The sequence below is a fragment of the Elgaria multicarinata genome, chromosome 1 (assembly GCF_023053635.1).
Source record: "Elgaria multicarinata webbii isolate HBS135686 ecotype San Diego chromosome 1, rElgMul1.1.pri, whole genome shotgun sequence".
NCBI classification, from domain to species: Eukaryota; Metazoa; Chordata; class Lepidosauria; order Squamata; family Anguidae; genus Elgaria; species Elgaria multicarinata.
Genome location: NC_086171.1, coordinates 21555111 through 21581826, shown reverse-complemented (window position 1 = coordinate 21581826; position 26716 = coordinate 21555111). Strand labels below are relative to the sequence as shown.

Sequence of the window (26716 nt, the reverse complement as noted above, 5' to 3'; positions counted from 1 at the left end):
ATGGTTGATCCACCATGGCGACTTTGTTTTTCCCCCAGAAGGGGACCTTTTAAGAGCACTTAGGAATGAGAGCTGGTCTAATGTCTGTGCCCCACTTCCCCAAGCAAGAGTGGACAGCTGAGAGCATATATATCAATCTTGAAACGGCTGCATATGATCTAGCTCCGTATGACCTTTCATCAATTTCATTGCTCTAGGGTATGCAATACTGCTGCTCAAATTTGTTATGAACTACTGAAAAATGTGCCTGTTTCTCCTGGCTTAAATTAATCACCGCACAGCATTTGTCTACTTCCTCACATCCTGCTATTTGCTGAAGAATTGCTCTCTTTTGAGGATCTTTTTGACTTCTTCAAGTCGTACTTGAACTTTTCCAGGGTTCCAGCAGGCAGTCAAGATGATTTTATTTCAGATGGCACTTGAGATTTGCGGAGCTGATGCAGTGGAGGCAATAATTTTGAGCTCCTAGTTGTTTCTGGTTTTGCCAGACTGCTTTTTAATTTAATGTTTTGATAAGTATTTAGTGGGTTTTTGTTTGTTTTGCTGCTGTTAGCCATCTTAGATTGCTTTGGTACAAAAGGCAGGCTTTCAATATTTCAATAAATAAATAGAAGCATCCCGTGGTCATTCCCCCTCGTCTTTAATGGTTCTTTTAATCTATTCCATTTAGGGAGACATTGGCAACACTGGAATTCCAGGAGAGCAAGGACCAAAAGGGATCCCTGGGCAAAGGGCAAGTTAAACTCTCTTAATATCAAAGTAATATGCTGCTTAAGCACTTATGATCCAATCCACAACTCAGACCTAATGAAGGATTTGGATTTAAGCTCTTCATAACATGAGAGTGTGGGCATGTCTACACCACAAGGGTGTAGGGGGAGGATCGTGGACTTACCAGCTTCCGTGAACCTCCCTGGGTGTCTAGACAGCTGCGTGACATCCCAGAAGGAAGTCACGGCCACGTTTTTTTTAAAAAAGCAACAACGAGAGGAGCGCACTCATGCTCCATCGCTAAGGTAAAAGAAAAATAACTCCAACCCTGCTGCTGTGCAGCTCCATGCCCATTTCAAGTGTCCTGCTACTCACAGGGAACACAGGACAACCCGGGAGCAGTGGCCACATGGCCGCACTCTACAAGATGGTCCCAGAACCATGGAAAAGCCAGGTTTTCTGTGGTTCGTGATATCCTAGGGTAAGTCCTTGCTCATCCTGGGTTGCCCTCGAGATACCCTGTGCGTCATGTGGATGCACAGGGACGATCCAAGGACTAGCCCAGGATATAGGCATGGTGTAGACATGCCCTGCATGAGGTGTCATAACAGAACCAAAAGCCATAGGTTCAACTCCCCATTTGGCCATGAAGCTCACTAGGCAATGTTGGGCCAATCTATCGGCAAATCTACACCAGCGATTTATCCCGGGCAGGTCACGCGGTCATCCCTGAGTGTCTAAATGATGCACAGGGGATCCTGGGGTTAACCAGGGATGACCACTCACTTTGACCTGATAACTAGGATCATGATTTTCCTGAATTTTACTACAGTCCCTTCTTGCCTGTGAGTAGCAGGGCTCCATGCCCATCGGAGGGTGAGGGGAAAAATTGTTTTGCCATTGCAGTGATGCCTCTTGTATGTGTGTGTGTGTGTGTGTGTGTGTGTGTATATATATATATATATATAGTTATTTAGTTAGTTAGTTAGTTAGTTAGTTTTTGGCACACGATTGTGCCCTCATTGTCGCGCAAAAGTAAAGAAAAACAAAAAAACACGCCGCGCCAAACGTCCCTCTTTCCTTCTGGGACGTTGCGCTGGCATTTGGATGCTGGGGTAGGTTCCCAGAAGTGGGAATTGAATTGAACCCACAGAATAGGAAAACCCTGAATAACAGTATCGGGGAGTGGGCACCTTGTGGCCCACCAGATGTTTTGGCTACAACTCCCATTATCTCTCACTACTGGCTATGCTTAACTGAAGTATTTTGCCTCCCTCATTCTGGTGATCAGGCTGTGATCATAATGAATAAGATAATATTATAAAACACCCTTTAAATGCAAAGGGGATATAGAAGTCACGAATACTAATAAATTCCAACTCAGTTTATGTAAAAATAATAACAAGAAACCTGCATTATATAAATGTTTCAAACAAACATAGGCTAAGACCCAAAGGACTGCTTCCATGAATTCAGTGGCCCTCATACCATTTTCCAACCTATTTTTAAATTCCCCTCAGTTTCAAAAGTAGCTTGGCAAATAGTGGACTGGGGCTGGGGAGAGAGGCTACAATTAGAGAGAAACAAGTCCAGATTCTCCTTGGGCATATGGAATTATGTTGAACTGTTCCCTAGATGCCAGCCATAAAGAATCAGTATTAAGACAACTTCAAATGTTCACACAACAACTGTAACACTATTAGACTGAAAGACCGTATTCTCCCATATGAGCCTGCCCATACTCTGAGATCTTCTGGAGAGGCCTTTCTCTCAGTCCCACCAACATCCCTGGCATGCCAGATGGGTATGCAGGAGAGGGCCTTCTCGGTGACTGCTCCAAGGCTCTGGAACTCCCTTCTCAGGGAGGCTAGGCTGGCTCCCTCTGTGCTACACTTTTGGAGGCAGGCAAAACTCTTTTTGTTTCAGCAGGCTTTTGGAACTATACTGGACCTGTGTTAATGTATTGCATCCCCCCTTTTAATCTGTTGCAGTTTTTTTTTAAAAAATTAACATGTTTTTAATTTTACTGTAGGTTTAATTCTATTTTAACTTTTGTAATTTATATGTATATGTTTTAATTGTACATATTTTAATCTTGTAAACTGCCTTAAGTCCCAGTATCATCAATCATCATCATCATCATCACCATCATGAAGCCCAGCTTGTATCTTACCATTATCATGATTTCCCTTACCTGTAGTACCAAAATGTGTGCCTAAAATTATTTTTTAACGGGGAACCCCCCCTTGATTGTTTTTAGGGTGCTGCAGGTGCCGCTGGCCTGAAAGGGGTACCAGGAGACCCTGGACCTCCAGGACGTAGGGTAGGAGAATCTGTCACATGTGCTTTGCACAACATTATTTGCATGGAAAACTCAGCCACTGGGAAACTGCAATAAGTGCATGGTGCAATAATAACTGTAAACTAAGCACTTTGCATAATTTTCTCCTTTCCATGTCAACATATTTCTTTCCTGTGTGTATATCTTAGGTTGAGTTTTGCTTGTTTGTGTTACAGATTACTTTTTAATTAGAAATCAGTGACCTGCTAATAGGCCATCTATGAGCATTTACATTTATATTCCTGCATGCACTTCTTTATGCTTCTTTGCAGACATCTTGCTATGCTTCTAATTGAAGCTGTAATGTGACTTCTCTTATGAGAGGGTACAGGAGTTTCAGGAATGATAGCCAGTTTCCTAGATACACCGTGTGTGTTGGTTTCAGGCAAACGATGAAGATGGAATTCACATAAAGGCCAGAGCTACACCAAGCAGGATATAACACTTTGAGCTTCTTCAGGTGTGTGTGTGTGGGGACGGGGATCACGTTTCCCTCCTGTCACTTTGCCTCGTGCTACTATCCCATAGTAGGGATGAGCAGTTTCCTCTTCCTTCACATGCTGAAGAAAGAGGAAGTAAACAAAGACCATGTGGCCCATTCAGTGGGCGTTTTTGTCATGCTGCTTTCCCTGAACACAACAGGAAATGGTGGCACATTTTGCTGTAGGAGAAAAAAACAACGGATTTTCCGGGGTCTTTTTTTCTTAATGGGAAAATAACCAGAAGGAGCAGGAAGCATGCAGAATGCAGATGTCGTCATGAAATGGACATGTGAAAATCCGTGAGTGCCCAGTAATGAGCATGCTACAAAACACTCGTCTCGTGATCCTCTTTGAAAGTGGTTTGAAAACAATATATGGGATATGTCCTGGGCCCCAACACTTGTCAATACCATTATAAACGGTTATAAAACAGTAGTGTAGATCTTGCCTACCTTGCAGCAAGGTGTCAGTACAGACAGACATGTGCTAAGGTACACGTTATTTCTGCTTTTATTTTATTTATATATACATGGATATCTTCATGCATAACGAGTACATTTAAGACTCTTAGGCTAACATCTACACAACTGCTTTATAGCGGTATTGAAGTGCACTAATAACTGTTGGGACACAATCCACATTCCATATACTGCTTTCATAGTGTTATATCCTGCTTTTTATTCCACATTCGTAATGATTCGACACAAAGTTTAGATCTGGCCTTTTTCAATTATGGCTGTGCATTAGAAGCCATTTCTGGGTAAACGATTCAAAGATAATCTATGATTTCTTTCTTTCAGGGTATTAAAGGAGCAAATGGTGTGGCTTCCTTTTCAGTATGTATACAACACTACCCTTATATAGTCAGAAAAATCTTCTCAAACATTTTTCACATCAACTCACGGTTTTATTTTGTTTGTTTTTCTTTTCTCATTCTGTAGCCATGTGAACTCATTGCTTACGTTCAGGAGCACAGCTGTAAGTACTGTTTCTTAGCAATAATAGTCCTGTGCTTACACATTTAGTTATGGATGAAGGGGGAATCATTACTCTATTTGTTTTTGGCAGATCCCTATTTGTTTATGGTTTGGCTATTATTGATATGATACATGTTGTATGATATGCCCAAAAGTACCGCCAGACATTGAAATTAGGAAAGGAAAGGAACCTCTCGTGCAAGCACTGAGTCATTACTGACTCTTGGAGGGACGCCAGCTTTTGCTGACGTTTTCTTGGCAGGCCTTATAGCGGGGTGGTTTGCCATTGCCTTCCCCGGCCATGATTACCTTTCCCCCAGCTAACTGGGTACTCATTTTACCGACCTCGGGAGGATGGAAGGCTGAGTCGACCCAAGCCAGCTGCCTGAAACCAGCTTCCGCTGGGATCGAACTCAGGCCGTGGGGAGAGTTTCAGCTGCAGAAATTGCTGCTTTACCGCTCTGCGCCACAGAAGGCTCATATATTGAAATTAAGGTCTTATTATTTTTTCTGTCCTTGGAGGTCTTTGTAGATTAATCTATACTGAAACAATAGTTTTAGAAAGGAAAATCCAGGTAACTTCTTCTTGGGGGGGGGGGAAGCCTATGAACAGGATAAAAGCTGACTTGTGTACATAGACCATTCCTGAAAATGCTGTGTTAATTCCAATATAATGTGTACCGTCTGTATTCACCTATAGGAATAATTTCAAATAACTCCCATGATTCCATCAGATCCCATCATAAGTATGCTTTCTGAAGCGTTCAGTGCAACTTGGATCTAGATGACTTGGATTGCAACACAATTTGGTCCAGGGCATATATAAATAAACACAATTCAGCTGCAGCCCATGTGGTGAATGAACATGACCCACTGAGAAACATTATGCTCCCACCGCTCACATCTATCTTTGTTATTTTTATCCCAATTCAAAATTATTTTTATGGTTAAATCCCTCTCATTCATTCATTGTTTATTGTTTGTAGCCAATGGCCATCACAACATCATAAAACATTAAAACATTTAAACATTAAAAACATTAAAACAATAAAACATTAATCTGATTAAAACTGTTGAAACGGTAGGACAAGTAAACACATTAAGCAAAATAGAGCAGCAATAAAACATGTTATCTTAAATCAATGCCATACTCTTTGTGTTATTGTCTGCCTTACCCAAGGTCAGAATCCAGACCTGCCACAAAAGCTCTCCTTAACTTTAATGCTGCTAGGGCAAATAGGGCCACCCTGTAGCTTACAAAGTTGTCTGTGTCTGCCAGCAACCACCTGATTTTGAACTCTTCCGTGTGGCCTTCAAGGAAGTTTAGAAAGGGGAGGATGAATTTGGTCCGTGATGATTTATAAAGGTGGCAGTGAAGAACATAAAATCCCTCTCAACACAGTGTACGAGATAAAAGCCATACAAAAGAGATAAAATAAAATTCAATCACTACAATTTTTATTCAAAGTTCAATAAAAATATAGGTTGCTGATAAAACACACACACAATATAAATAGAGGTTACCTGGAATTAGCAGCCCAAGAATTTACGGGAAGGCCAGCAAAAACTGTAGGGTGTTCAAAGATTTCCTAAAGGCTTTCAAAGAAGGGGCCTGACAAACCTCTGATGGAAACTGATCCCATGTCACAGTTTGGATTGTGTGGTCCCAGATTGCTCTGGTATATAGTTTACAAATTTTGTTTGTCCACTTTACATGCAAAGTAGAGATGTCTGCATAAAATAGTTAAGAGCAGAGACACCACACTGACAACAAAGGTCCTCATAGTTAAAGCAATGGTATTCCCTGTAGTAACCTATGGCTGCGAATGCTGGACCATAAGGAAAGCTGAGCGAAGGAAGATAGATGCTTTTGAACTGTGGTGTTGGAGGAAAATGCTGAGAGTGCCTTGGACTGCAAGGAGATCAAATCAGTCCATACTCCAGGAAATAAAGCCAGACTGCTCACTTGAGGGAATGGTATTAAAGGCAAAACTGAAGTACTTTGGCCACATAATGAGAAGACAGGATACCCTGGAGAAGAGGCTGATGCTAGGGAAAGTGGAAGGCAAAAGGAAGAGGGGCCGACCAAGGGCAAGATGGATGGATGATATTCTGGAGGTGACACACTTGACCTTGGGGAAGCTGGGGGTGGCGACAGCCAACAGAAAGCTCTGGCGTGGGCTGGTCCATGAAGTCATGAAGAGTCGGAAGCGACTGAACGAATAAACAACAAAAAGAGATGTCTGCACTAGCATATGAAGACACCCAACGGTTCAGCTTCCCCTCACCTGGCACTCTACAGATGTAGTTGGACTACAACTCACATCATCTTAAGCAAGCATGGCCAATTATTATGCTAGCTGGGGATGAAGGGGGTTCCAGTCCAGCACGTCAGGGGGCTGGCTATCTGTACATTGTCTTTGCCCTGGAGTGGCTCTGAATATGCGCTGCGACAATTACATGATGCAGCTACCAATTAGGAGCCCTCTTGCCTGAGCGAGGTCAGCATGGTTCTTCCCCATCTGTCCTCACTTGGGTGCTGTTTTGGGAGGGGGGTGTTTTCAGGTGGAAGGTGATGTCCCATTGGTTGCCAGAAGTTGCGGGATGGGGTGGGCCAAGTGAGCCTAATGGATGCCAGAAATCCTGCACTGCCTCCCTTCATCTGTATAACTTGCTGCCACCCCACACCAGTGATACTGCAGGGTTTGGCGGTTGAGTGGTGTCAACCCTGCGCCATGAAAACAGCCCCCTGGAGAGCACCAGGTAGGGGAAGATTGTGACAAGTGGTAGATTTGTCCCTTCTTCAGGGCAAGTTCCTGGGAACATTTTGTTTGCTTCCTTCAATATTCCATTCATTAATTCATATTCAAACACTGTCATTCAAGTCCAATTGGGTCCTCTGAGTGCCATTTGCTCTCTATGGCTGTAAATGCCCTGTGTATTCAAAATTGCAAATCCCAGTGACACCAACACCAATTGACTACTATAAAGTAAATAGGCAAAGAATTCATGTTGGTAATGTATGCAGAAGAGACACTTGAATGTTTGCTGCATAATAATGCTATCTTTTTTTCTTTCTTTTATTTAGCATGTTTCAAAGGTGAGTATTTAGTTAAAATTAAACTACTTAGCTATCCAAATGTGCTCACATATCTGACAAGTTAGTCGAGTGCTACTTTATGGCTGCGGAGACGTCATGATACTTAGAGTAGACCAGCCTTCCTCGACCTACAAAGCTTTTCACTGTCTAGCTCCTTCCTATCTCTCCTCTCTCATCTCACACTATTGCCGCGCTCGTGCTCTTCGTTCCTCTGATGCCATGTTTCTCGCCTGCCCAAGGGTCTCTACTTCCCTTGCTCGGCTTCATCCATTTTCTTCTGCTGCCCCTTATGCCTGGAACGCTCTTCCAGAACATTTGAGAACTACAAGTTCAACCGCAGCTTTTAAAGCTCAGCTAAAAACTTTTCTTTTTCCTAAAGCTTTTAAAACTTGATTTTGTTCTGACTTTATACTGTTAGTTTTACCCTACTCAGTGCCTGTTTACCCTACCCTGTGCCTGTTTGCTTTCTCTTCCCCTCCTTATTGTTTTATCATGGTTTTATTAGAATGTAAGCCTTTGCGGCAGGGTCTCGCTATTTACTGTTTTACTCTGTACAGCACCATGTACATTGATGGTGCTATATAAATAAATAAATAATAATAATAACCTGGGGCGCTCCAGATGTGTTGGACTACATTCTGGGGGATGCAGTCCAACACATCTGGAGCGCCCCAGGTTGAGGAAGGCTGGAGTAGACCTATCAAATGAATGGGACTTACATAGACTAACATTGAGTCTAATCCCCTGCTTCCCTGTAGCAGCTGTTCCATGATTGTGGTGGTATGATGGCACACTCTATAGGCAGAGGGTGATCCACATGAGCAAGAAACACACAAAATAGCTTGCTTTGTGTAGCAGTTCCAAGCATCTTCCTTGTGAAGCTGTCATTAGCCAGGCACTTTAAGACACTTCCATCGCTTTAAGAAAAGCTATGAGAGTTTGAAAAACATCTAGATGCTACTGTATTTTTTTTTTAAAAAAAAGTCAAAGTGGTGTACAAAAAGAAACAGATTAACAATACAGAATCTAAATAACTAATAAATGTAGATTCTGTAGCAGAGTCTAAATAATGAGACCTTATTTAGATACTGAGATCACACTGGGGTTAAAATTGATTCCCTTTGGCTTGATCACACTCTTTTTTGCCTGTTTTTGCATCCAGGCACGGCAAAGATGGGTATGGCTTAGGTGAATTCTTCCATAAGTTTAATGGCCAACTGCTATAAGTCTGGTTATTTAGGCCACAACCCTATGCATGTTTAGAAAGAAAAGACCTATGACTCCTAGCATTCCCCAAACATGCACAGGATTGCACTCTTACTTGTTTAGTCATGGGCTTACAGCATTTGTCTTTTGTTAAATTAGATTATTTTTTAAAAAAAAGTAAAAAAAAAAGTTTTTACTTATTTTACTATATTATACGCAGGGGTTTTTGTACTCCAGTTTGGAAAGAATGATAAAAAAGTGATCTCAAATTTAAAACAAACAAACCATATTACCATATAGTGAACAGTTTAGCCTGAGTACTACACAATGTGATTGTAACAAAAATCTGATTTGATATATATTGAAGCATACATTTTCTGTCTTTTGAAATCTCATGGTTTGTTTGATAAGCAATCTGCTATTTTGTCCTAGGAACACCGGAATGCCCAGTATATCCCACCGAATTAGTGTTTGCCTTGGATGTATCCCAAGATACCACACCCCAGATATTTGAACGAATGAGAGAGATTGCCATAGGGATTGTGAATGATATCAAAATCAGAGAGAGCAATTGTCCCGTGGGAGCCAGAGTGGCTGTTGTTTCCTACAGCTCCGATACCCACTACCTGATCCGCTTCTCAGATTTCCACCGGAAGAGCCGGTTGCTCCAGGAGCTCAGGGCTCTTTCTTACCAGAGATCAACAAGCAGACGGGACATTGGTGGGTCTATGAGGTTTGTCGCCAGGAATGTCTTCAAGCGAACTCTCCAAGGTGCTAATGTGAGAAAAGTGGCTGTGTTTTTCAGCAACGGCCCATCCGACAATCCAAGTTCTATCGACACAGCTGTCCTGGAGTTCAGTGCATATGACATTGTTCCAGCAGTCATTGGTTTTAATAACGTCACTGAGGTCAGCCGTGCTTTTCTGGTGAGAAACTGCTGTCTTTTTCTTCTGTGTACTCAGGGGATTTCTCTCAAAGGCTTTAAATTGCATTGGGCCTGGCATAATCTTATACATTGCAATGAAGTTACTTTACAAATCAATGGACGTAACCCAAATGGGGGCAGCCTTCTTCTTGTTGTTGTTGTTGCTTTATGTACAACATTCTTGGTATCCTCACAGGAAACCCCCTCCCCGATAGCTATCAGTGTACATGGAGAGGGGGTGGGGAGAACATTAAGTTATGTGTTCCTTGTCTGCTACCTGATTTTCCATATTTATTTCTAGGTGGATGATTCCGGACAATTTCAAGTCTTTGCCATACCTATCAAGGGAGATTATACACCATTCTTATATAGACTCCAACTCTGCACCCTTTGTTATGGTATGAAGCATGATCTGCTTACAAATTATACTTTATAGTGGAGGCAACTATATTTCATAATAATTGAGCCATAAACTTGACAGAGCTTGGCAGAAGTCTCTGGGTTTTTAAGGAATCACTATTGGAGTGTCTGCTCTGGTTTTTACTAGCTGTGAGTACCTAAATGAGGTGCACTTTCTCCCCAGATTATGCATGTCTGTCTTGCATTCCATAGAGCTTTTCTGTCTTCAGCATCTGAATAACAACACACACACAGGAGTAAAATATATTAAATGCAAAAACAGAAAGAAATAACAAGTATTGCTATCCTACAACAGAAGTAAGATTGAAAATCATGGGCTTTCTTTGCAGCAAGCAAAAAGGCCTATCAAAAGTTGAATTGAAACTATTACCAGGACATACAGTAATTATCAGGCAAATCAACTATTTTCTAAGGTCTACTCCAAAGTTAAGTACTTAACTACTCCCATGATTACAGTAAATGAGATTAACTATCCCATTTAAGCCCATGGAGTAAACATGGATTGATCAGCTGCATTATGGCCCCTATGATTACTGGAGGGCACAATACAAATATAATATAATATAATTATAATATATATATATATACACACACACATCAGTAAAACTGCTTTGGAGCAATCTGGATAAGATTTGATCCTGTCTCTTTATTTTCTTGTTTTGTTTTGAAGCAGCTCCTACTACTACACAAATTGGATGGGGACTGTGGCACTAGGGGAAGGAGGTTTAACCCTTTCCACACCTACCCTCTCCCAATATAAACCATCCCATCTGCCTCCTCAAGCAGCTATTTGCTCTGTGAGGGGAAAAAAATCACAGGGTATCAGACCTGGGGGTGCAGAAGGAAGAGAAAAAGGCAGAGCACTCTGGGCTAGAGAGAGGAAGAGAGGTAACATTTGTGAGGTGAGGATAGCTGACCAATGCAGGTACAGAAAGGCATGGAGGGCAAAGGGAGAAAAGAATGGCAATGCTATGGGGTGCAGAAAGAAAAGAGATGGGATGCTGACCTGTGGGATGCTATAGGACAGTGGTTCTCAACCTGTGGGTCGGGACCCCTTTGGGGGTCGAACGACCCTTTCACAGGGGTCGCCTAAGACCATTGGAAAACACATATTTCCGATGGTCTTAGGAAACTGTATTGACTGAACTATGTCATGTATCATCTTTTGTATTATTAAAGCTATTGTTATGTATTATTTTCATTAGCAAACCATCCCATGACAATGAATCGTGTAGAGAAGAACGAAAATAATTTTATGGTTGGGGGTCACCACAACATGAGGAACTGTATTAAAGGGTCGCGGCATTAGGAAGGTTGAGAACCACTGCTATAGGAGATGGCGAGAGAAGGTTGAGTGAGAACACAGAATGGAATTCCACAGCGAATGGGCGTAGTTAACACATGCCATGTTAACACACACCAGAAGATGCGTAGTTAACACACACCATGACGCAGAGCTCTGGAGTTAATAAAAATGCAAAAGTAGCCTGGAGCTGTGCATTTCTGGAACTACTAGTAGCCCTTCCTAAAACATAGCACTCTGTCAGATCCTGAGTACAATGATCATGTTTTTACTGTTTGTAAACAGTATAGCTGGCTACAGCTGGCTCCAAGGGTGGGTATGGTTGGGGATCTGCCGAGGGGCCCCCCCCCAGCAGGGACCCATTGACAAGAGCCCCCTGGAGTTGCTCCTCAATTGCTCACCTGCCTCTTGCTCTGGCCCAGATAACAGTGGTGGTGAGAAGGAGGAGCAGGAGATGCCACTTCTTGCTTGCTCACTGGCTTTCTGCCTGCAAAACAAGCAGTGATGAGAAAGGAGGTGAAGAGCAAGCAATGGCACCTGGTGACAACGGTGGTGAAAAGGTAGACCTACTATGGGAGGGGGCCCATTGAGGGTGTCTTGCCCAAGGGCCCTCCAAAACCTGGAGCCAGCAACGCCTGAAATATTTGTTCTTTTCCAGATAAATGCAAACCGAATGCTGTTTGTGGACGTAGCCGAAGAGACCACCCGGCGTGGGGGTACGTGGATGCTGCTTTCGTTTTGGATAGTTCACACAAAATGAATCCCACTGAATTTGAGAAGCTGAAGGGCTTCTTAATCAGAGTCCTTGACCACTTTGATATGTCCTCTGCGCCTGCCACGTCTTCCGTAGGGGACCGGGTGGCTGTGTTGAGTCACGCTCCATCTTCATTCAAACCCCCCAAACAGACAACTCCAGTAAAGAAAGAGTTTGACCTGGTGACTTATGGCAGGACAGAGTTGATAAAAAAGCATATCCGGGAATCTATTCAACGGCTGGACGGAGTAGCGGCTGTTGGCCATGCCATCCAGTGGACAATGAACAACATTTTCTCAGAAGTGCCCAACCTGAGAAAGCACAAGGCTATCATTGTTATATCTGCTGGAGGAACGAGTCAATGGGATAAAGAAGTCTTAAAGAAAGTGTCTCTGAGAGCCAAGTGCCAAGGATATGCCCTGCTGGTACTTTCTTTGGGATCTTCATACAATAGCACAGAACTCGAAGACATTTCAAGTTTACCCTTGGAGCAGCATCTGATTCAGCTTGGCAGAATTCACAAGCCTGAACTGAACTATGCACTTCGGTTCCTGAAAACATTTCTACAGCTCCTTCGAAGTAAGTTGTTGCCATGAGGTTTTGCTTAAAACAACAACAAAAAACCAGCTGATCCTTTCCATCCCATTTTAAAAAATAGATGATGATGATGATGATGATGATGATGATTATATTATAACATTTGCATTAGCTTCATTTGCCCCTTTCAGACCTTCTCCTCCATGTGCTCATTCTATGCATGCAGGAGAGAGTGGGGCTGTGTATTGGACATGACCTATGCACATAAATGCTTCCTTTCAGTTCCTTGGTCCTAGGTGCAGAGGTCAGGGATGGGGCACAGAAACATTGGTGCAGGCCTGGCAGCACAATCCCACTTGCTCCTTCGCATCTATAAGGTCCCCTCGTCCCTAGATATCACAATGCTACTGATATCAGAACGAGTGCTACTTCATACCTAACATTTTACTGAAGAATATAGGGACGAATGAGTCTGACAGCCCGACAACATGGCCTGATAGATAATGATGGGCCAGCAGAAGCCACAGTCAGCTATGCTACAAGTAGAAAGTGGGAACTAAAATGATGATTCAATGTAATAACACCACAGGGACAAACTACATGGTAAGGCAGATACATATAATGCATATGGTAAGTTAAATGTGTATTATATCTATCTATCTACACAGTCCTGTATTTATCTTATCTAGAAGACACTGGGCCCATTTTATAGCTGAGGAACAATGGGGCACAACAATAAATGGCTAACCTAAGGTCAGTGAATCCATAGCACAGAATTCTTAAGCAAAAATAACAGCTCAGTAATAACAGAATGCCTCTGAGCATATGCAGAGTGCTTCCCCCTCACCACTAAGCAATTGCAGCCTCAGCTCTCCCCACGTAATTAGAATTAAACAGGGCTTACAGAGGAATAGTGTATCGCCCATGCAGATTAAAACACACACCCAGATTTAGTTTTCTTTAAAAAGTAAGCACTAATTCCATCTCACGGAGGATAAAACTATCCTTAGTTAGTAGACATGATGGCTAAGCATTGCCTCCACTACTGGGTGCAGGATGCCTCTCAGTACCAGTTTCTGGGGAATACAAGTGGGAGGATGCTAAGGTTGTTCAGCCAGGGCTAAAGGGGGGGAAGAGGTTAGTCTCATGTGCTTCGAATTTGCCCCTTCATGCTTTCAGATTGAACCCTGAAGAGGGGTCTGGTGATCTCTAAAGAACCAGAGAAATTTGTGAGCTTGAAGAAGGTGGACTAAAAACAGATGGGATAGTAGAACTGCTGTCTCTAAATTGTGCCAATGAAAATGGCCTTTCACTTCAATTGATTTTCCAGTCTTTCAATGTCTCTTATTATGTCTATCAAATTAAAGATGATAGTGGGGAAAGCTGAACATCTGTCTAAAGCAAAAAGAAAGCATGGCAGCATCTATTTCCAAATGTCATTGATGTTATTTCTATACTCACTTGGCACAACAGTTGGAGTCAACAGCTATCCACCAGCTGAACTCAGGACAAAATGTAACAAGATCGGCACTCAAAAATCAAGATTCTCTTCAAGGAGTCTTAGTCTCATGTAAGTCCAGACAATTATTAATGGAGATTATTATTGTTAATTAGCAAAATGCCCCTTATTATATTAGGTGTTGGGGGTGGGGGTAGAGGGGAGGACTAAAATGAGCATGTCAATAATCTATGGAAAACTTGTGGTGAGTAAAGTTTATAGTAATTAAACCTCTGATTATAAAATAGCCAAATATCTGTAAGATTATGGTCATTTTATGGGTATTATGGGGAGCCACTGTGGTGTAGTGGTTAGTGTGTTGGACTGGGGCTCAGGAGATCTGGGTTCTAGCAACCACTCGTCCATAGAAACTCACTGGATGACTATGGGCCAGTCACAGAACTGCTCTACATTTTTTTTAAAAAAACTGCTGCTTTCCTGGAGCTTTCTGATTCTGCTTCCTTTCTGGGATTACGATCGGCATCATTACATGGGCAGCCACGAGCGGCCACGTGGTTTAAATTGAATACTTCTTGTCTTTGCATGCTCTATTGACTTCAATGAAATGGTGTCATCTAGTGGAGGAATTATAGTGGAGGAATTATAGGCCAACTTTACATGGGGGCGATTTTGCACATTTTTTAAAAAAATAGCTGATTATCTCTGTATTTTTTTTAAAGTGGAATGGGGGGAAGTGTGGGTGACATCCTGGAGGTTGATTATGTCATCCAAAGGACCCACAAATGTCAGTGAGTGGCCATTCTTGAGTGTGCAATAAATTGCTCACAGACTCTCAGCCCAACGTACATCACAAGATTGCTGTTGTGAGGATAAAATGGAGAGGAGGAGGATTATGTACACCACCTTAGGTTTTTTGGAGGAACAAAGGCAGGATAGAAATGCAATAGATAAATAAATAAAACACTCTCTCCCAAGAAAACTGTGCTAGAATCTGCGATCATATAATAACATTCAATTTATTTATTTTGGAAGTCATTTATAAGGGATGCACTTTATCAAACAAATTGTTTCAAAAGGCATTCCATGTTGCTGGTCCACATGTTTCTCTTGAAGTAATAAGATATTGACATTGAAATTTTTCAGAACTCATCATTTTAATAGGGTTGGTAAATCCTTTAATGTTCAATGATAAGCATTTCACCATTTAATATTTTCTAAGAATTATTTTGATGCATTTACTCCTTTTTGTGTGGTAATGGTAGCTTAGCCATTGCTTTTATTTATTAAAGCACTTGTCCTTCAGTTTCTGATATTGTAATTGTGGTGGATGCAGGTTTAAGCACATGGAGTTGGATTCAGATATATACTTTGAGTAGACCCACTGAAATCAGACAGATTTAAATTAGTCATGACATACTTAAAGTAGACCCAGTGAAATAAATTGGACCTAAATTAGTCATGACTTGAAATCAAGGCCCATTGATTTAATTGAGTCTACATATGAGTAAGTCTGGATCCAACCCAATGATCTTCTGCTGTAGATTATTTTGTTTGGTACTTAATCTGTAGTGTGTGAAGGGACCCAATGAGTTTATTGTAATTCATCTGTATGAAGCTTCACCCAGAATTTGCTTTTAATATTTTTTTCAGATAATTGGAAGAAGATATCATAATCCTGTTACAGAAACAACAGAAACACCTTCCTTTCTCATTGGTTAGAAGGAATCAATGGTGATTAAAAAAAATTACCCTGTATAGTTCCAATTGCATTCATTTGGCTCACTTGTCCAGTTGTTCAGTTGAGGGGAATGACAGGAGAAAACAAGGTATGGCATATGAATTCCATGGAGTGATTCTGATCTTCATCATCTTTTTAAAGAAATACATGTGCTCTATCATTTTAACAAGGCCATACCTTCTGTTGGACACTGTCCCTACCCTTCTAATGAGTGTGTGAAAGCGATGCAGACAGGGTGTGTGGCTGAGTTCAGTCCTCCTCCCCCCCCTCTCTCTCTCACACACACACATACACACACACACACACAGATACACACCTCTACGTACATTTGGACAGGTGCCTGGCAGTGCCCCTGCTGGGCAGAGTTTCACTTACTGTACTTTTACCTGTATCCCCGAGTTCTGATCATGATACAGTAGACTTCTACTGTGTAGAGCATACTAATATCAACATCTGCTCCTAAAACAAACCAACAAATGAACCTCAGTTTTAAGCATCATTTTTTATTTTAGAATGTCGTGTTGACATATATGTGGCTTGGTTTGCTTTCTGCTGGAATGCTGGCCGCTATTGTGAGGGAGGCTACATGTCCTGAATTTCAAGCAAGCTATGTAAAAATATCCAGTCATGACTTACTGATTTCAGTCACATTGATTTCAGTGCAACTAACATAGTGGAACTAAGTGCAACTAACATAGTCTGAATCCAACCCACTGATCCCTATATAATTTTTTAAAGTGTCTCCCACAGATACAAAAGACTGCAGTGTTATACTGGTGGATGTTCTTTGTAAAACCTTGGGCACGGGTCAGTCACCTTTCCTTTTCTGATTAGATTATAGATGATATATTGATCTCTACTTTCTCAGACCTGAAATGTTTGGCTGAACAATATTCACACAACTGTATTAAATTGCCTATATCAACACTGATGTTATGTTTGGCATTTTAAGGGTCTCTAGGTTTTTAAATATATGCATATTGTGTGCTCCAACAACACTCTCAATAAACTATCACTTGTTTGTTTCTAAATCTGTGTTGTTTATTTTTGCTTAGTTAACATAGATTTGTTCAGCTTTTCCTTTCTAATTCTCTTTATCATGTAAAATCTATTATCTTTTACAGAGCTTCCCCAATTCTACCCTGTTCGTTATACATGTACAAACATTTGATGACCCCTCTTCCTTTTTAAAAAAATGTTTTTAAAACATTTCTTGGCCTCCTTTCAAGGCAGAAGCCCTCCTAAGGCAGCTCACTGCAGTAAAATACATAAAAACAGTTAAAATACTAAAAGCAGTAAAACATAACACCATTAAATAGCAATAAAGACAATAAAACACAACAGTAAAACCAGCAGCAGCAACAATGGCAATAGCAGCAACTGTCTTTTTTTGCTAAGTGTAAGCCGCTCTGAGAGCCTTTTTTGGCTGAGGAGCGGGGTATAAATATGATAAATAATAATAATAATAATAATAATAATAATAATAATAATAATAATAATAATGCAGTCATAGTTATTGTATGTTATTCAGTACAGTTATTGCATGTTATTCTTGTAGCGTGCTATTGAATTTTCACCTTCTGAAAAGACTCCCTTCTTAATAGCTCCTCACAATTGTGGGAAATATGCTCCCTTGACAGTACATCTCTAGAGCTAATTGTATATTTATGGTTATGATTTAATTGATGGCCCAAAGCAACTTGCAAAAAATGAAAAATTGCGACTTGTAACTTATGAAAGCTATCAAAATACATTACAAATAAAGAATGGTTGAACTCTTGAGTATAAATAAGCACCTTTATCAAAGTGTAGGTTATACAAAATTCCGAGAAACCTTCAGGAAGAGGAAAACTCCTGCATTGCTTTATTATTATTATTTTAATGGCAGGGTTGAATAAAGGGTGGTGTTTTCAAGAAGTGTGTTTCATAAGCTTGAGGCCACAGCCTTAAAAGACCCTACTTTCTTCCCCCACAGATCTGAGATCTTTCAGCAGGATCTCTTCCTACATGATTTCACTGGAAATGAAATTTCATATGTAGGCGTAAAGCCAGTACATCTAACCACAGGAAATTCATAACAGTTTCTTAGGGATGCTTTCGGTGACTCAGATGTCAATTGGATAGTACGTTTTTCTTCGGAAGGGTCCCGTCTGACATTGCTGCCAAAACAATGCTTACAGAAATGCCTTCTGTGCATACCTACCACATCAGGCAACCAATGTTCCCCAGCTGTTCTGCTCTACCAAAGAACTGATTATTCCCACGGAAAACATACAGGGATGGAAATAGTTTCCAAAAGAAACAGGGAGCTTGAAGAAATGTACGTGTCTTGTGGCTAGGTTAAGTGTTGGAGACTATGTGGGCTGGCTTTCCTACCCTTTTATAACATCCCTGTATGCTGCTGCTACTACATCAGCACATTTTTTCTGCCACTCACCCATTCCCAACAGATAGCTGGCAGGGCTCTACAGCCAAAAAGAGCACAGACAGACAGTTGGAATATCCAAATTGTGGCCATGCAGGACCCCAATGTATTTTTAGTAGGAAGAGATTCTGCAGAAAAGGCCGAGCTGCTGGGTACCCAGGTGGAGGGGCGTGGTGTTGCTGGGACAGTGTGACACAATGGCAAGAATGTTGTGCAGAATCTGGGCCTTGGGCTAGATTGGGTAAAATAATAATAATAATAATAATAATAATAATAATAATGATATACTTATATATTTATTACCCGCCTCTCCCTCTGGATCGAGGCGGGGAACAACACAAAACACAATATAATACATAAAATGAGTTAAAAGAGCATATAGAACCAATACAATATTAAAATAACAATCACAGCACCTTAAAATTCTTAGGTTTAAAATTCATCTGGGTGGGCTTGCCAGAAGAGACTAGTCTTCACAGCTGTCTCGAACTCAGAGAGAGCTTTAAGCTGACGAATCTCCTCTGGCACTGTGTTTTGGTAGCTTTTAGAGATGTGGCATCTCATTATTAGTGGTTGGCAGTAGAGTACATGCTTTGCATGATTGTAGAAAGTCCCAGGTTCAATTCATGATGTCTCTATTTAAAGGCTGTATGTTGAGCTAGCAAGAGTAGGAAAAGTCTCTGCAGAAGACCTTGAAGAACCACTTGCCATTTCAAATACATGGTCCTGGGCTGGAGAAAACCAGTTTATTATTATTATTATTATTTATTTATATAGCACCATCAGTGTACATGGTGCTGTACAGAGTAAAACAGTAAATAGCAAGACCCTACATTAGAATGTAGGCTTACATTCTAATAAAATCATAATAAAACAATAAGGAGGGGAAGAGAATGCACCAAACAGGCACAGGGTAGTGTAAAACTAGCAGTATAACGTCAGAACAAAATCAAGTTTTAAAAGCTTTAGGAAAAAGAAAAGTTTTTAGCTGAGCTTTAAAAGCTGCGACTGAACTTGTAGTTCTCAAATGTTCTGGAAGAGCGTTCCAGGCGTAAGGGGCAGCGGAAGAAAATGGACGAAGCCGAGCAAGGGAAGTAGAGACCCTTGGGCAGGTGAGAAACATGGCATCAGAGGAGCGAAGAGCACGAGCGGGGGAATAGTGTGAGATGAGAGAGGAAAGATAGGAAGGAGCTAGACAGTGAAAAGCTTTGTAGGTCAACAGGAGAAGTTTATATTGGATTCTGAAGTGAATTGGAAGCCAATGAAGAGATTTCAGAAGTGGAGTAACATGGTCAGAGCGGCGAGCCAAGAAGATGATCTTAGCAGCAGAGTGGTGAACAGAAACCAACGGACTGATGTGAGAAGAAGGAAGGCCAGTGAGAAGAAGGTTGCAGTAGTCCAACCGAGAAATAACCAATGCATGAACAAGAGTCTTGGCAGAAGAGACAGACAAAAATGATCGAATCCTGGCAATATTAGTTGAGGCAACTCCTTACATCTAGACAAGGGCTGAGGAGGTGGCCCTTGGTGTCACTGTCACTGAAAAGCCTGCTTCTGACATAGGACTATCCATTCTCCAAACCATGGTCACTGATGAGGCCATCTTCACAGCGCTGAGATGGTATTGCCTCCCTACAAAACTCCGTGGTTTTACTCACCCACAGTGGTGTCAGGTAATCCTGATGCCAAGGAGAGAGCATGGAGTTTCCAGTGGCCATCCGGATATTGCAGCCACACACACCCTCTTCCTGATAGAAAGCATACAAACGCAGGTTGTCTTCCACCAGGATCATCCCCTGGATTGGCTCTGGATTGGCTCCGGAGCAATGTCAGATTGTGGAAGAGTCGTACTGACTTCACTCCCAATAAAAAAGTCAGGGTAAATTTCTGACTTTTTCAATGCGCAGCTTTGTGGGAAAGCCCTGTGGTGGCTGTGAAGCTGCATCTGCATCATATTCCCAGCCACTGCAGGGCTTTCTCCGCATATAGAGAGCCCCTGAGTATTTGGATGGAATAAATGCAATTATTTAACCAGGTCTCAGTGGAGCTCCACTTGCGGAGAAACTGATTATATTCTCTCTCTTGAGAGGTGAAATCTACATGTAACCATCCATGCAAATCAATCCCCAGAAGCCTTGTGTATGTTTCATTGCAGTAACCTTCATTCTGATGTTTAAACCAGAGATGAACAATTAAATTGGATAGAAATAAAGATACATCATAGGAAATTTCACTTTAGATAACATCTTATTTTTCATACACATATGATTAAAATATAAAATTACTTCGGAGTAATACAGTCCACTAGGAGATACATCTATTGTAATTATATTTGGTTACCATCTTTCTACTACAAGGTATGGTCTACCTTGCCAGGTAAGACTGTGGGCTCATCTACACCAAGCAGGATATTCCACTATGAAAGTGGTATGAAAGCGGTATATAAAAGGCAGGAGCCACACTACTGCTTTATAGTGCTATTGAAATGCACTGTAGGATCTGCACTACTGCTTTATAGTGGTAATGAAGTGCACTGACAACTGCTGGGGCCCATGGCACATCTACACCAAGCAGGATATAGCACTATGAAAGTAGTATATGGTATGTGTCAGTGGGCCCCAACAGTCATCAGTGCACTTCAGTACCACTATATAGCAGTAGTGTGACTCCTGCTTTTTATATACTGCTTTCATACCACTTTTTCATAGTGGAATATCCTGCTTGGTGTAGATGAGCCCAGTACATGCATGGATGTAACTGTTTGATTAACTGCCTGTGACTTGACCCTGACACTAGGAAAGCATGATGGAAGCAAAACAAAGCCAGCTTGCCAATTTGGATTTGTTACTAGATGTTGAAGAGCATATTTTTCTTGATGCTGTAATCACTGCATTAATACAAAAGGCTGCATAAGCCATATTCAGAAAATGTATGCGACGTGAAGAAGCATCTTGCCCAGGAAAAAGGTCTGTTGCATTACGAAAAAGCATGAAAGTTGTAAAATCCATTGCGTTCAATTCAAAGGCACCTTTCCACATGCAGAAGGTATTTTCCCACTGATGGAATTGCTGTACTGGAGCCAGATAGTTAAGTAAGAAACAATCCAGATTCACTTTTCTTCTTGTGTGAGGGATTTCTCAACCCCTTCCACAGGTGGAGGCATGAGAACTGCCTTTGAACCTACCTATGGTAGCTCTGCATAAACACACGTATAAGCTCTTGTGCAAACATTTGTGGAACAGCACTTGCAGCGATTTCCCTTTCCCTCACAGTTCTTTGGATCCAGCCCCGTATTACTGGAGATAAAGCGATCATGTTAAATTAATACACATGGCTTGTAACATAAAAATAATGCTATAAAGTTATGTCTCCTGTCAGGGAACGACAGGAAAACTGTAAATAAATAAATAAATAAATTTATTTAAATTTATAAATAAATAAATACATAAATAAATACAAATTTATACATACATAAATAAATACAGCTGCCCGTAAGGAATAAGTTAGAACACGGAGCCAATTTGATGAAGCCCAGCTGTTACATGTCAACATGACGTAGTTTTGAAACGTGGGGGGAAACGTTTAGCACTTAGAAAAGGCTTTGTCTCATACTTCAGTGTTTGTTCAAATCCATTTCTGTGACATAGATCATAATACGGAAAAGGTATACACCCATGTCCTCCAATTTTGAGCTTAGGTAGGCTGAGCTACTCCTAAATCCTACTCTAATTTGACATGGAGGATAAACCTATTAATGGCTACCAGTTACACTGGGTATATATTGGAGGCAGTATGCCCCAGTAGGCCAGTTGCTGGGCAAAATGAACTGTTGCGCTCATGTACTACTTGTGGGCTTCCCACTGGCATCTGACTTGCCAAGGTGTGAACAGAATGCTGCACTACATAGGCCTTTGGTTTGATCCAGCCTGGCATGTTCTTCCAGGTTTACATATTTTGTTTGTAGTGGGACTTACATATGGGAAGCTCCTGTGAATTAAAATAACAACATGGAAACTTGTCTATACTTTCAGATAATGAGTTGGCCCAAGCTTTATACAAGCTTTTGAGGGCCACTACAGAAATGTGTCTGAGGTGGAATGGGTCAGCATCGCCAGGGGCTGGAGGATAGCTTGGAGCAAATACTTTGCATGCGCAAGGTTCCATGTTCAATCCTTACCTTCTCCAGTTAGAAGGATCAGGTAGCAGTCAGTGCTGCCAGTCAAAATATACAATATTGGGTTAATTGGACACAGACTGACCTACTATGAGGCAGGTTTCTGTGTTCTTTTGTCTTTGCCGTTAGCCTGCCACTGACCCAAATCTTGCCTTGGTGACTTGATTCTCCTGAGTCGCTGCTGTCTCTTCTTCAATCTAATCGCTCTTCCTGCCCCCAAGTATGCATGCTGGTGACTGTAGTTAATTCATAATTCATCAATTGACAAATGTTGGCCCTGTAACAGAACTCAGAACTTGCCACTCAAGGCAGACATCTCCATTGCCTCGTTCTTGATGTCCAATGTGCATGTCCAATGTTCAAAGCTTTACATTGTGTGACTTAAAGTAGCATTTGGATTCAACTCTTGAGCTCTCTTCATGCAATGCACATTTGAAAGGGCCTTTCAGATAATATAAAACCTGGCAACGCTACTTTTCCATATTTCTTAGGAACGTAGGTAGCTACGTTATAGGGAGTCAGACTGTGGGTCCATCTAGCCCAGTATTGTTGACACAGACTGGTAGTGGCTCTCCGGGATTTCAGACAGGATTCTTTCCTAGTCCTACCTGGAGATGCTGGGGATTGAATCTAGGACCTTCAGCATGCAAAACAGGTGCACTGACCTACACTCCTTCCTTATTGGAATATTGGATGGATGATTTGTATGTCCTGGGCTTACGATAAGTTTGCTGGCACAATATATAATAGGTTCTTTGTCGGTCATGCTCAACTGAATGCCTATTGTAGGGTGACCATATGAAAAGGAGGACAGGGCTCCTGTATCTTTAACAGTAATGTAGAAAAGGGGATTTCAGCAGGTGTCAATTGAAGAGGGTGAAATTCCCTCTTCATCACAACAGTTAAAGCTGCAGAAGCCCTGCCCTCTTTTGTATCTGGCCACTCTACTATAGCTAGTGTAGCTTTAACTGTTGTGATGAAGAGGGAATTTCACCCATTTCAATTGACACCTGCTGAAATTCCCTTTCCTACATTACTGTTAAAGATACAGGAGCCCTGTCCTCCTTTTCATATGGTCACCCTAGCCTATTGACATGTGGACTCCAGATGAACTTGTGGCAACATAGCAAAGCATTAGCAATACCGACTTTTCCCCTTTGAAGACTTTCTCTTGGAATCGCATTCCTCCAAGCAGATTGGAGGTGCGTTTGTCCAAAAAGTGATCTAACCTCAACAAGCTTTGCTTGCAACATGGGAGGCTATTATAAAGATTGATTTTGACATTTGTTCATGAAATATTCTTAGGGCCAAACTGTAAGTTATGTTATTCACTGTTTTTTAATAAGTGTACTTAAACTGTTCACTTTTATTTTGAAGAAGAACAGCCATGGGGCCCCAATCCAGAACAGGCTCTCACTTCAGACTGAGGCCCTGCCCCAGTTTCTTGCCTAGACTTGCCCAGCATGGCCATGATTTGCCCCTATTATACTGTTTAACTATTATACTGTTTACTATAAATAGCAATTCCCAAGACATCCTGGGTTGGGATTTCACCAGGGAGCTGACATAGGCCCTCATCTAGATCAGCAGCAAATTCCAAATTCCATGGCTGTTTTTCTTTCAAAATAAAAGCCGTCAATTTAAGCAAGTGTGGCATCACCACCTTCTGTGATACTGCCTCTACCCTCTATTATGCTGTCACCACCCTCTTCCTTTTAGAAGGGAACTTTAAACTTGTGTGTGTGTGTGTGTTTATTTATCACGAATCTTTGTCTTACTTCCTTTGTGGTTTCTTTTACCCCTTTATTGTCAACAAATAAGACCGAGAAAGGCATGGTTTAGCATAACAAAATAATATTGAAAACTTTATTTACAAGAATAAGGATGTTTTAATACAACTTAAGCTTCATGGTGTTAAAATAAATGTTCTATTAATTCCTTTCTTAATAATCAGATTTCAAAATAAATATACCACCTTCCGCCTCCCAAGTAAATCTAACCACCCCGAAATGTAAAGCTCCAATTCCCTACTCCTACTCCTCTGACAGCCAATGTTTATCTCCACCCCACAAAAAAGACCGTTACTCTCTCTCCCCCTCTCAACTGAAAATGAAACAACCACAAGACACCATTCAAACAGAAAAAAACCATTCTAACTCCCCACTCCCACCAACTTTGTGAACCGCCCAGAGAGCTTCAGCAATGGGGCAGTATATAAATGTAATAAATAAATAAATAAATAAATAAACTGCAAGAGAAGGGATTTGTTAAAGTAAATCAAGGCTGCAACCAAAGATTCAAACAACATACACACACACACACACACACACACACACACACACACACACGCAACAAAATAAAATAACATTTCATCACAACAAGCTTTTTTAAAATGTGTGAAAACTCTAACAAAGATTTTTGGCCTTTACTATTATTATTTTAGAACACAGGAAGCTAACGTATGCAGATACTGTTTTACTCACTTGTAGTTCTGGAAACAAAGGTCCCAAGGAATATGATGTCATGAGAGACTTCATGATTGCCTTGGTGAAATAAATAAATAAATAAACCTGATGTTAGCCAGTTCAATTTGTAGCTGTCAAATATTCTGCTCTGCCAGAAATTTGTGGGGGGATTTCTGCCCGAATTACTACAGAACAAAGCAACGGCCCTTATCTAAAATGAGAAGCCTGTTGGGAGAGACAACACATACAGCCAAGGCCCTTTGGCATTCTGCAAGCCTATTCTCCAAGGAGCACGGCAGCCGCAAATGCTGGAGTCCCCCCAAATTCTTATACTGATAACCATTTTAGAATCCCACAGAACTTGATGAAGCATCAAAGAGAATTGGGGTTGATGCAGTTGGGAGGAGAAGAGCCAACCCAGATGAGCTTTTGACTAAATATAGCTACATTGGACAGTCTGAATAAACTCTATCCCAAAATACCCAATGAAGCCTTTCAAAAACAGGCAGCTATTATATGTATGTAATTCTTCTTTTTTTAAAAAGATCCTGAAGTAGAGATCCTCCAAAGCCAAAGAGATCTTCTGTTATGAAAGGCAGGCCCACAAACCAGTCAAGCTAGAGCGTAAAAGCATCTTAAATCCACATAACTCCAACATACCTGTGTTGCAAAAATAGCTCATACCCTGGTGTACCAAGTCCAATTCAGCACATAAGGAGGTGCTGAATAAAGAGGCACAAGAGCTAATTGCTGCAAAGCATGTGCCTACCTCACAAGGGAGGTAGCCGGGTACTAATACACTATCTTCTCAGGCGCCGCATACATAGGCAGTCTTCTAACAGGAAATTTCTAGCTGTGGAAAGGAAGTACATGGAAATAAGTCTCTCTTGTTCTCTTGGTGTCTACTAAGAGATAGTACAGTTCAGTTATCTAAGAATGTCCTGGCCCTCTCCCAGACATTCAGACGTTGCAACTTCTCCTCAGCAATCACCCTAGCAACCAGCATAGGCTACTTTGGTTCAGAGCTGGGGCCTTCTTCTTCAACATCTGGACTGTTATGATAGCATCAGCCATATAGCTATATGCCAATAAATAAATAAAAATAGCATACCTCCATATAACAGTCACTGTTATATGGACAGTGGCAAACTCGTTTTACAGGATGACATGCATAGGGGAGTTGAAACTCTTGCATTGGAGCAGCTCTTGAGAGAGTGAAGCACTACTTTACACCAGAAGGTGGTAGCAGAGTAAATTAAAACATCCTCAGATTTTGCTGGTGAGCAGAGAGGTGGGCTGAAAGGATAACACCCCCGCTGTACTTCTGTGAGACCAGTTGGGGCAGGCAGCACAGTCTGTCTCGAGGGGGCTACCACACCCAAATCTGTTCACCTCAAAGGGGTATTCGATGTCCAGTCAGCCTGCTTCAGAAGATGCTGTTGCACACTCATGTCTTTCTTATGGATTTCCTATGGGCATCTGGTTGGCCACTGTGTGAAGAGAATGCTGGACTAGATGGACCTTTGGTCTGATCCAGTATGACTTTGAGAGGGTTAATATCCCACACCAGACTGTTTTGGCCTCAGGGGCACGGGGAGCATACCTTGGAGCCAGGGTAGGGCAGGAGGGTCCAGTGGTTCTTTCTTACATGGAAGAGGCCCACAAAGGCCTTCCCCCTTGATTCTATGAACGTTGGAGA

General features: G+C 41.5%; 1 protein-coding gene across 1 annotated transcript in view; it reads left to right on the top strand.

Moving 5' to 3' along the window:
* The window catches only part of COL6A6 (collagen type VI alpha 6 chain), a 63455-nt gene extending 47495 nt beyond the window's left edge, over window positions 1-15960 (top strand). The window contains exons 27-33 of the mRNA XM_063147597.1: window positions 671-733; window positions 2972-3029; window positions 9250-9743; window positions 10044-10140; window positions 12124-12798; window positions 14230-14326; window positions 15866-15960. Coding sequence (XP_063003667.1) covers window positions 671-733; window positions 2972-3029; window positions 9250-9743; window positions 10044-10140; window positions 12124-12798; window positions 14230-14326; window positions 15866-15869 — 1488 coding nt within the window. The 3' untranslated portion in view covers window positions 15870-15960. The remainder of the gene's footprint in view (window positions 1-670; window positions 734-2971; window positions 3030-9249; window positions 9744-10043; window positions 10141-12123; window positions 12799-14229; window positions 14327-15865) is intronic.
* Window positions 15961-26716: the final 10756 nt, after the last annotated feature.